General features: G+C 44.6%; 1 protein-coding gene across 1 annotated transcript in view; it reads right to left on the bottom strand.

Annotated features, from left to right (window-relative positions):
* Positions 1–8: 8 nt before the first annotated feature.
* TMEM255A (transmembrane protein 255A) overlaps positions 9–12,208 on the bottom strand; it is a 35,781-nt gene continuing 23,581 nt past the window's right edge. Inside the window, exons 7-11 of the mRNA XM_015427043.1 lie at positions 9,904–9,992; positions 8,571–8,730; positions 5,709–5,852; positions 4,995–5,016; positions 9–1,783 (exon numbers count right to left, since the gene is read on the bottom strand). Coding sequence (XP_015282529.1) covers positions 1,668–1,783; positions 4,995–5,016; positions 5,709–5,852; positions 8,571–8,730; positions 9,904–9,992 — 531 coding nt within the window. The 3' untranslated portion in view covers positions 9–1,667. The remainder of the gene's footprint in view (positions 1,784–4,994; positions 5,017–5,708; positions 5,853–8,570; positions 8,731–9,903; positions 9,993–12,208) is intronic.

Raw genomic sequence — 12,208 nt, 5'->3', positions numbered from 1 at the left:
CAGTGGGACAAAAAATTGTCTGTGCATGAGCAGTAAAAAATCTATGATTTAAAAAATATGATCAGTGAAGCAGGAGCCAGCATCCTTAAGACACGATTACTTAGGTAATTTGTTCCTAAGTTGGCCTTAAAATCCAACCAGCCCTTGAAAGCCACCCAGACATAGAAGGGGCTGCTTGCTGCTTCTCACAAGGCGGTAGCCAAGTTTGCCATTGGTCCAGTTCTGCTTTCCCAGTGGACTATTTCTGTGGACAGAAGAAGAGGCATGGGCTGCAATCCTAAAATCACCTTCCTGGGGAAAGCCCCCCACCCATAGAATAAAATGGGACTTCTGAGTGAACTTGTTTAGGATTGATCCTATGGTGGACTTCTGCCTAGAAACCATAAGTGATCATGGCTCTTCACCATGTGTCCCATTAAATATTACAGTGTTCAGTGGAGGTGTCAACTGGAAGACTTCAGCTGCCAAGGAACTACACTAGCAGAGGACTCAATAGTATACAGTATAAAGCCGATCACATTCTGAAGAATGCATGCATGCATGCATGAAGTTTAGGTCAAGCTGCACGCTTCTGAAGACAATGGAACTCTGTTTTTGAACCCTGCTTCCTGAGAGACTCACAATGGTTAAATCTAGGAACGATTTAATGAACATCATGTGTCAGCTTCCACTGTGGTGCCTGATATTTCAGATACTGTTGAGGGGGACAGAAAGTTTTTGGTATAACACCTGTTATCTTTTGATATACTGGAAAACCTACTTAGGAGAATAAAGGTTACATAACATGTGGCATAAATCAAATGTTATGCATAAAGCAGCCTTTGTTCTCAACTATGCTTTACTACTTGCTGGGCTGTAGCCACACACAGTTGAATGTGGTGGTAGAACAATCACTAGTAACTGGATTGCTTTCTCCACACAGGAAAATTCAAGTGTGAATGACTGCTATAGTGCAATGGTAGTGCAATAGCTAATGGCGTGTGGATGCATCCTGGGTGTGTCAGTATAGTACTGTTGGCACACTGTACACCACTGTAGTGGCACTGCAGAAAACCAGGCCGATGCCTCTTACAGACAACCCCACCCTTCAGCAGTCCCCTTTCTAAGGCCCATTTTCAGTGTGTACATCTAAGGCCGCATATATTGTAGAACATTCTTCTCTCGCAGCAGTCCAAAGCACTTCTTTTATACACCCTAGATTCTTTGGCTCTTCCTTTAACTGATGTGGCCAATTAACTTCTAGGTAAACTGGCAGGTGTTCTACCTTCAGGCTTTGTACACCTTTTGGCAAAAAGGACAAAGGGAATCAAGAACACACTTAATAAGCACCTTTCAAAAGTGCCAAGCGACCTAAGTCAACTGTAGGTCCTTATCTTCATTTTTTTCAAACCAAGTCCCCCAAACAGCATCTTTCTTAAGAGTCAAGAGCGGCCATTATCCGCATTGTTAAAATAAATGAATAAAAAGCAGGTGCCTGATGCAGGAGCTCTACTTTTCACTGCCATTAAATCGCACCAGTGTCTCTCCCAGGCACAACCTACCAAGAGAAAGTGCCGTCAAGTCCCCCTGTTTTGTATTTCTATGTATGCAGTGTCATGGTCTGTGCTCTCCCCTCCCTGGTACAAAAACATTCACCAAGAGTTCTAGTGGCAGCGCTCCGATTCCCTTCATGGTGTGTAAGGAGGCGGCTTTTCAAAGGGCGGGAAATACGGTGGGGAGTAGCGAGGAGGTGCCGTGGGAGACCACACATAACTCGGAGATGGCGATAACGATGGTGGGTCATCTGATGGTTAACGAAGTAATAGAAGCAGTAAAAGGTAAGAAGGATTCATTTAAGCGGTGGAAAGCTAGTCCGAGTGAGGTAAATAAAAGGGAGCATGGGGTTTGGCAAATAAAATGCAAGTCGGTGATCAGACAGGCAAAAAGGGACTATGAGGAACATATAAAGATCAACAATAAAAATGTCTTCAAATACGTTAGTAGCAGAAAACCGGCCAGGGAGGCCCTTGGATGACCAAGGGGTAAAAGGATTACGAAAGGATGATAGGGAAATGGCACAGAAACTGGATGCATTTTTTGCCTCTGTCTTCACTGTGAAAGATGGGAGGTGCTTGCCCAGTCCAGAACCGCCAGTTTCAGGAAGGGTGTCAAAAGAGCTGAGTCGGATTGAGGTGATGAGAGAGGTCCTATATGACTGATGGACAAATTAAAAAACTGACCGATCACCAGGCCCAGATAGCATACATCAAAGAGTTCTGAAAGAACTCAAATGTGAACTTGTGGATCTCCTGACAAAAATATTATATCACTAAAATCTGCCTCCATTCCCAAGGACTGGAAGGTAGCTAATGTAACCCCCATCTTTTAAAAGGGTTTCAGAGAAGATCTGGGAAGTTACAGGACAGTTAGTCTAACTTTGATAGTGGGTAATTTGGTGGAATTCTTTATTAAAGATAGAATTAGTAGGCACATTGATGAACAAAAGCTATTGAGGAAGAATCAGCATGGATTCTGTAAGGGAAGATCTTGCCTCACTAACCTTTTAGAGTTCTTTGAGGAGGTGAACAAGCATGTGGATAAGGGTGACTCAGTAGATGTTGTTTACCTAGACTTCTGGAAAGCTTTTGATAAAGTTCCTCATCAAAGCCTTCTAAATAAACTCCGCAGTTATGGGATAAGAGGACAAGTCCTCGTGTGGATTAAAAACTGATTAACAGGAAACAGAAAGTGGGTATAAATGGGCAGTTTTCACAGTGGAAGGTAGTAAGCAGTAGGAGTGTTGCAGGGCTTAGTATTAAGGTCCAGTGATTTTTAACTTGTTCATTAATGATTTAGAGTTGGGAGTAAGCAGTAAAGTGGCTAACTTTGCGGATGACATTGTTCAGGGTGGTGAGAACCAGGGAGGACTGTGAAGGTGCTCCAGAGGGATTTGTTGAGGCTGGGCGAGTGGGCATCAGTGTGGCAAATGAGGTTCAACATGGGCAAGTGCAAAGTAATGCACATTGGAGCTAAGAATCCTAACTATAAATATGCGTTGATGGGGTCTGAACTGACAGTAACTGACCAGGAGAGAGATCTTGGAGTCATGGTAGATAATTCACTGAAGGTATCGACTCAGTATGCAACAACAATAAAAAGGCAAATGCTATGCTGGGGATTATTGGGAAGGAGATTGAAAACAAATCATCCAATATAATAATGCCCCTGTACAAATCTATGGTGCGACCTCATTTGGAATTCTGTTTACAGTTCTGGTCACCACACCTCAAATGGCGTTATAGCATCTGAAAAGGTGCAGAAAAGGGCAACTAAATTGATTAAGGGTATGAAACACCTTCCCTATGAAGAAAGGTTATAGGGATTAGGGCTCTTTAGCTTGGAGAAACGATTACTGAGGGGTGACACGATACAGGTTTACAGAATTATGCCTGGGATAGAGAACGTAGAGAAAGAAGTACTCTTTTCCCTTTCTCAGAATACAAAAACTCATGGGCACTGCATGAAATTAATGAACAGTAGGCTTAAGATAAAAGGAAGTACTTCTTCACCCAAAGAATAATTAACACATAGAACTCACTGCCACAGGAAGTGGTGGCAGCTACAAGCATAGACAGCTTCAAGAGGGGACTGAATAAACATATGGAGCAGATGTCCATCAATAGCTATTAGCCACAAGGTATAGACTGAACACTTATGTCTGGGGCAGTGATGCTTTGTATTATTGATGCTTGGGGGACAACAGTGGGAGGACGTCTGGAGTTCTGGCCCCACTGGTGGACCTCCTGATGGCACCTGGGTTTTGGCCACTGTTTGACACAGAGTGTTGGACTAGATGGGCCATTGGCCTGATTCAAGATGGCTTCTCTTATGTTCTTATGACTTAGGGTTCCTTGGGGGCTTGCAGGCTCTCTCGTCTACAAAGTTGGACAATTAAACTCTTCTGATCTACAGGGCCTGGTTAGAGGTCAGCAAAACAGTGTGTGTGTGGGGGGGAGAAGGTTGAATCTCCCAGCACCACCGTCCTGATCTGAATCTGGCCTGTGGCACTTGGAAAATCACTTTCCAGGAGCTGTCGTCTGACTGACATCAATGACAGTCAGTTTGGAGGAACCCAGACCTGACTCAGGGGAAAACGTCACATCTTGCTTGGCCCTGAGCTAAAAAAAAACTGAAGTTCAGAATCCAGAATCCCAGTTCTGCAAGTGTTATTAAGGTATACAAATTTGCAAAAGCTCTGCTTTAAAAAAAAATAAAACAAACGAAATATATATATATGTATGTGTGTGTGTGTGTGTGTGTGCGCGCGCGCGCATATCTATGATCTCTGTCTATCTATCTATAGTAACACGAAGCTCTTTTATATCAACTCAGATCATTCTGGTTCCCCTCTCAAAAACTCTAGCGAGTAGGTTAGGCTGAGAGGATGCAGGACTATAGGAATTCCCTCAAATCTCTATGGTAAAACCACAGAAATTTGGAGAAGTTCCTAGAACACTGTGGATGCTGTGACATCACTTCTCGGTGCCTACCCAGAACTGACATCAAAGCACCCATGCTGTCATTCCCCCCATGCTCCACGAAGCAAGTGTGGGGAATGGGAGTGGTGAGGGGCAACTGGCAAGCCTAAGGGTGACTGATCCAAGGTCACCCTGTGAGCCTCATGGCCCAGAGTCAACAGCAATGCAATAGTTACACACAGATCAATCCTTCTGAGCCTAATGATCTCAGCAGTGTACCTCTGCTTAGGATTGAACTGCTGGCCTCCCAAGTCCTGTCACGACACCAACTAAATGGCCGGAGGTCAAGTCCCACTGCAACTGGTTCTGCTTAGTCACCCTTGTCTCTTGTCCCTGGAGCTGGCAAATGTGAGAGGGGAGGACATGGCAACACACCAGGAGTTGTTGGCCTTCATGAAAACGTTCTGATAGTTTTGGGCAGCATGCCTCTTCCCAGGGTACATGTCAAAAGCACTCTACACATGACAGTATGTGCACTGAGAGGGAGCAGGCATGAGTGCTCTGGTTGATGCATGAGCACCGGCTCCTGAGCATGGAGTTTATGCTTGTAGGCTTCCTTCCAAGTGATCGGGAGTATTATTTCAGATGCATGCATGGGCTCTATACGAAGAAACAGGTATTTGCATACGGGCAGGGGGTGGGCACTCACACTGCACATTGATCTCAATGCAGGCAGTGCTGTGTGAAGAGGGCTAAAGCCTACACAATAGCAGACAGCCTCTCTTCCACAAACTGCAGGCTGCAGGATGAAACTGGGCTTTATTTTTTGAAAACAGGAGAAAAGAACAAGGGGAAAAAAATCTTAAAACTCAGCAACCAAATAAGATTTTTTTAAAAAAAAAAAGAAAAAGGGGGAAAAAATGAAAGCAGGTAAAGACAAAAGAATAACAGCAGTGGTGGCAGATCTACACACATGTTTCTATAAACAGTTTCTAAATATCTAAAAGTAAGGCCATGTGCAGTTGCCACGTGGATGCATTCAAATATCAATACATTGAAATTGAATAAGGATGTGGTGCAAGAAGAAGCACCAGCAAGGCAAAAGATGAAATCGTTTTTATTTCAGAAGATGGAATAGATAGATGGATGACATAGACAAAAAAGCAAAGAAGTATAACTGGGTGACGTCTTTTTCCTATTTACTGGCATAAGAAAGAGAACTGTTTCTTGAACTGTTTTGATGCACCGTACCTGGAAGTCATACGCCGAGTATGGTGGCAGATGCGGAGTGCTGTGATAATATGTATTATACGAAGTCACCTGGGGTCTCGAGTAATAGGATACTGTGGGCCGAGCATTTTCAACTGTACAGTTAAGAGCAGGAAGCGAGGGAGTCTGTGGAAAGCACAGATAATGGAAAATCCATTAGCACATGGGTCCAGCTATCCAAAGGCAAGAGGAGGCTGGGATATTGCAAAAGAGATTGGAAAAAGAAGCTAATCCCATTTGTTTTCGACTTTAAGGAATTCATTTATGGTTTTCAAAACAAGATTAAAAATCAAATGGATGTTCTGTTTTTTGCTTTCTGCTTGCTTCAGTCCCGAAGACTGTCAAAGAACCACAAATTATAAAGGGACTGATATATCAGGCATACGTTGGGCCCAATCCACCAGGACATTCTCCTGTGCAAGCGCCAAGAAAATGAATGGGAACCATTAACATAGCTTTCATTCATTTCAGTGAGATTTGTACAAGAGAACTCCCTGAAAGGTTGGCACAAAACGGCACGAGCCTTATGGGTAATGTTTATAGCTGTTTCACCACATAAATCATTTTAACTGATTCATGGTCTACCATTTACCTATCTGGGTGAAGATTTTTTTAAAAAACAAACTATTAATACCAAAATGTCAACATATCCTTTTCTGAAATACTGAAGAAATAAAGGAGATACAACTGAATGCCCAAAAGGTTGTTACAAGGGAAGGCTACCATTAGTGTTTCCTTTCCATTACTTATTACAGCAACATGCCAAAACAGCCTCAAAAACAGGCCACGTTGGGATCAAGTGGACAAGGCACTGGAAACCCACAATCAGATCTCCTGTCTCTAAAAAATTCTATTAATATCCGCTATGAGCATCACAGGGCACTGGGAAAGGAGGGGGTAATGCTTTTTTTCCTGAGGAAAACCACCAGCTGCTATTTGCTATTTTAGCAAAATAATTACAGGCACATGCTAAGTTTCCCCTAGAATGGAAACTGTAGCTCCGGAGGGGGGTGGTGGTGTTTGCAGCAAGAAAATGGTGAAGGCAAAAAAGGTAAACCCCCCCCCACCCGAGTGCTACGGTCCTGAATCAAATCTGGGTTAGCCATGGCTTGCTAGCCAGTTTGGTGTAGTGGTTAAGTGTGCGGACTCTAATCTGGGAGAACCGGGTTTGAATCCCCACTCCTCCACATGCACCTGGCTGGATGACCTTGGGCAAGCCATAGTTCTGTCAGTGCTGGTCTTGAAAAAGAGCAGTTTGTGTCAGAGCTCTCTCAGCCCCACCTACCTCACAGGGTCTCTGTTGTGGGGAGGGGAAGGGAAAGGAGTTTGTAAGCCACTCTGAGACTCCCTTGGGTAGTGAAGGGCGGGGTATAAATCCAGTCTCTTCTCTCTTCTCTATGCAAATGGATTTAAAGAGGTGGGAAATCTGATGATGGCATTTTGCTGAGCTCTACGTGGGCCATGGCTGAGTCAGCAGAGCACATACTTTCTTCACACGGGAGCTCCCAGGCACTTCCCCCCTTAAAGGATCTCAGCTAGCAGGTGTGAGGAAACGCACCCCTGATTTCTCCAAAAGGCTTAATGTGAATACTAATGGGCTTAGTCCATCTTGCAGGTCTTAGCAATTGGGCCTCTCTGCCTAAATGGCCCTTATCATCTTCAAGGCCAGAGTTAGGAATGTGATCATTGGCTCTTCTTAAGAACCTGTGGCCCACTTGATGGGAGGGGGGGAATCAGGAGTGATGCTGTAGTCTTCTAGAGAGTTCTAGTGAGAATGTGCCGATTGGATTGTTACCGTCACCTGACGCTGGTTGGCCCAAGACTATAATGGAACTAAAAGTCTGAATGAAGGAGGGCAAACTTTGGAGATTTGGGGTAAGTTGAGACTTGCATTGCAGTGCATGTGTAAAAAGGTAAAGGTAAAGGTTCCCTTGCTCGAAAGCCAGTCGAGTCCGACTCTAGGGTTGCGGTGCTCATCTCCGTTTCAAAGCCGAAGAGCCAGCGCTGTCCGAAGACATTTCCGTAGTCATGTGGCCGGCATGACTAAACACCAAGGTGCACGGAATGCTGTTACCTTCCCACTGAAGTGGTACCTATTTATCTACTTGCAATTTCTTGCTTTCGAACTGCTAGGTTGGCAGGAGCTGGAACTAGAGACGGGAGCTCACTCCGTCATGCGGCAACCCGGGTCTCAAACTGCTGAACTACTGACCTTCCGCAGCCTGCAGTTCAGCGTCTTAACCACTTGAGCAACCGCAGCTCGACAGTGTGTAGAGAACACTTAAGCCATCGCCTCCACCTTTTGGAACCATCCAATGCAAGGTATAAATATGTTAGAGAGTAAAAGTTAGCTTTTCCTGTTTTCTTGCTGCAAGATTTCAGAGTTGCCTACAAACAAAAACTATTTCTGGAAGTATTTAATAAACTTCATATATTTTTTACAAAGGAGTGGTTTCTTGTGTACACTGCCCTGGGAACCCACAGGGTTCAGGCTTGGACTGCTTGACAGCATGTGACAGGAAAGACCTTTCTCTGTCCGAGACCCTAAGGAGCTGTTGCCAGTTCGAGTAGACAATACTCAACTAGATGGACCAATGGCTTGACTTGGTACAAGGCATCTTCATATGCGTTCATAGCTGTCAGCATCACCAAATAAAGCTGGACCTTGCCAATCACACTCACTCAGGTGTTAATGGACAAATCTACTTATCAAAGCCCTAGTAATTTTACATTGCAACTGATTTCAATGGGTTTCGATTGGAGGTACTGTGTATGGGACTGGAGTGTTAAAGAGGTTCCTCCTATGAGGTCCCCAGCTACTTTGATGCGCTTTAACTTCCTTACCATATCTTTAAAGCCAGCAAGGATTGCAGCTGTGATGATCCCTAGAAATAAGCCGATGATGTTCAATATGGTTGCTGACCACAGCAAATGGTAAAGATGGATGATGTCTTGACAGCTGCTGACATCAATGTATTCATAGTAGCCACCAGAAATCTCCACTCTGCTGAATAGAGAAATAGCATCTTTAAGAACCCCAGTCTTGCAGAATGCTTGAGTAACAAAAAAAGAAAACTACACACAATGCATGTGGAGGAGGGCAGTCCCAAAACTGAGGATGCTTTTCATTGTATTCTGAAGTATCTTTGCGGCTCCTGGCTGATTAAAAAGTGCCAAATTAAGGCACTGCTTAAAGCCTAGACTAGGCAACGGATGTTTCATGGGATGGATTGCCACCAAAACCCACAGCCAGAGGTCACAAAATCATATTGAAAAATCTAACTACCAGACACACACACACAGCCATCTCCACATTTATAGGGAGAAAGACAACAAGAATGGAAGGAAGGGCAGGGGGATTTGGGAGAGGGAAGGGGCACAGGAAGATGATAAGGGCAGAGAGAAGAGGGAGCAAGAAGGGAAGGGTGAAAATTAGGAAAATGACTAGAACCCTGGGAAAGGGGTGGAGGAAGGAGAGGAGAAAAGGGAGAGACTGGTGTCACAATAAAGGTCTAAGATGAAACATTAACATGAAAAAAAACAACCTACCAAACTGCCAACTGCTTTCAGCCTGCAAAGTGAACTGGGCTTCTCACATGGGTTTCCGAGTGACATTTGGGCCTTGATAGATTCTATATTTTAATCAAATGAGATGACTTTCCATTGTTTGCTGCTTCTTCTCAGAATGCAAGTGCTGCAATCTAACATCTGAACCCATTAAACTAGTGTCTGTGAACCTGTCAGCATCTAACACACCAATGGCTGGCAAGACAGAGTCTTAAGATCTTGACCTGGAAAACTGTTTTCTTTAGTTTTCGTAACATTTAGCCTGATTAAAAGCTCTGATGCACTCGAATATGAGCACAAAGGTATTAGTCATTCTGGACGTCCTTAATAAAAGGTATCGCATGGATTTTTCTCCTTGTTCTGGATTTTGCATGGGCCAATATGGCTATTTACAGCCTTTTTCTCAATAATCCATGCCTCAGTCCCAAATTCTGATCTCTTTTCCCATTTTTATTTGAGTGGCAGGTAAACAGGTATACAGCCAAGATGAGAAGAAAGGAAAGTGTTCTATGCAATGGGAACGGTATGACTGTATCCTGTTAGCTCCTTGCCACTAATTTCTCTTCCAGTCTGCTGCAAGGATCTTATATTCCGTTCACATGTTACTCACCTTCCACAATTATACAAGTCACAACAGAAACAGGTGTTGGTCCTGATCTTAGGTGTGCAGGGGCCACGCTGCTGGAGAGGGCAGACTGCCTGTGTGAACACAGAACAAAAGAATTCAGGGGGGAAAACACATTCTAAAAGGGATGGCAGGATATTCTTAAACACAATTCCAGTGTGCTCTGGCCTAGTTTTCAGTAGTCTGATGTGTGTATGCGTGTGGGGGGAGGTAATCTGACAGCCAGTCTGGTGTAGTGGTTAGGAGCGCAGACTCTAATCTGGGAGAACCAGGTTTGATTCTCCCCGACATGCAGCTGCTGGTGTGATCTTGGGTCAGTCACAAGTTCTCTCAGAGCTGTTCTCTCAAGAGCAGTCCTCGAGAGAGTTCTCTCAGGGCCACCTACCTCACAGGGTGTCTGTTGTGGGGAGGGGAAGGAAAAGGGATAGTTTGTAAACCACTCTGAGACTCCTTCAGGTAGTGAAGGGTGGGGTATAAATCCAATCTTTTCTTCTTCTAATCATATGGTTGAATATTTTTCCACACACAAATTATGTCTATACACACAGAAAACTAGCATGGTAGGCTGGAAGTCCTTCCCCATACAAGCTAGTTTTCTGAATGTAAGGAAAAGCATCCAGCCATTCTTTATTTCAAAAGATGTATGTGCCCCTTTTCTTAACCACTAGCCTCCAAGTGTGGCAAACGGCAATAAAAACAAACTTTTTTGTTGTTGTTCAGTCGCACAGTCGAGTCCGACTCTTCGCAACCCCATGGACCAGATCACGTCAGGCCTTCCGGTCTTCCGCCATCCTCTGAAGTTTGCTCAACTTCATGTTCGTTGCATCTGTGACACTGTCTAACCATCTCATCCTTTGCCGTCCCCGTCTTCTTTGACCTTCAATCTTTCCCAGCATCAGGGTCTTCTCCAGTGAGTGCTCCCTTCTCATTTGGTGGCCAAAGTATTTGAGCTTCAGTTTCATTATCTGGCCTTCCAGGGAACAGTCAGGGTTGATTTCTTTTAGGATTGACTGATTTGATCTTCTTGCAGTCCAAGGTAGGACCGAAATCATTCTGTCATTTTTGAGATTGTATCCCAGTACTGACTTTTGCACTCTCTTGTTGACTATAAAGGCCACACCATTTTTTCTACGAGATTCCTGGCCACAGTAGTAGATATAATGGTCTTCTGAGTTAAATTCGCCCGTTCCTGTCCACTTTAGTTCACTGATTCCTAAGATATCGATGTTCAGTCTTGCCATCTCATTTTTGACCACGTCAAGCTTACCTTGATTCTCACCACGTCAAGCTTACCTTGATTCATAGATCTTACATTCCAGGTTCCTATGCAGTATTGTTCTTTGCAGCATCGGACTTTCCTTTCACCATCAGACACATCCACAACGGAGCTTCCTTTTGGCTTTGGCCCAGCCGCTTCACTCTTACTGGGGTTACTTGTACTTGCCCTCTGCTCTTCCCCAGTAGCATATTGGACACCTTCCGACCTGAGGGGCTCATCTTCCGGTGTCATATCTTTTAGCCTTTTGATACTGTTCATGGGGTTTTCTTGGCAAAAAATACTGGAGTGGGTTGCCATTTCCTTCTCCAGGGGATCACGCTTGGTCTGAGTTCTCTGCTGTGGCCTGTCCACCTTGGGTGGCCCTCCACGGCATAGCCCACAGCCTCATCGAACCACGCAAGCCCCCTCGCCATGACAAGGCAGTGATCCATGAGGGGGAAAAACAAACTAAATAACCCTAAAATGCCCAATAAAACACACCAGAGTCCCAGCCAACAACCACAAAGCTAGTAAAACAGTGCTAAAAATAAAAAGAGAAGGGAAAAGATGCACAGATAAAAAAAAACAACCACATGCCTACATATGTAAGAACCAGTTTCACCAGGTGCTGCCCGAAGCTTAAATTTTAAGTTGCCAGGCAAGCAGCTCAGTCAACGAGGAGCCACTATCAAAAAAAGGCCCTCTTTCTGGTAACCATCCATCTCTGGCGACAAGGGTGCAGCCCTGCAGTCCTCCACCCACAGTCTGAAAGGGTGTAGCTCAGAGTAGACACACATCTATCTCCTCCTCGGCTGTTCCTGAGAACTGGGCTCACTGGAGAAGACTAGAAAGGCTGGTTCCTGCAGTCTAGACAAGCAGCATGTTTGCCAGTCTGTTCAGTCAACCTGGACTTTCGGCTTGATTGCGCTGGTTATGCACCGACTAAAAACTGACTGACTGACTGAATTGCTTGTTTGTGTGGCAGCAAATGATGGAACAACCGCTGCAATTGCTCACCTCTGGTGGGGCTGT

The sequence above is a fragment of the Gekko japonicus genome, unplaced genomic scaffold (genome assembly GCF_001447785.1).
Source record: "Gekko japonicus isolate JY-2015 unplaced genomic scaffold, Gekko_japonicus_V1.1 scaffold425, whole genome shotgun sequence".
NCBI classification, from domain to species: domain Eukaryota; kingdom Metazoa; phylum Chordata; class Lepidosauria; order Squamata; family Gekkonidae; genus Gekko; species Gekko japonicus.
Note: the sequence above shows the minus strand (reverse complement) of the source record. Positions and strands in the feature narration are given on the sequence as shown.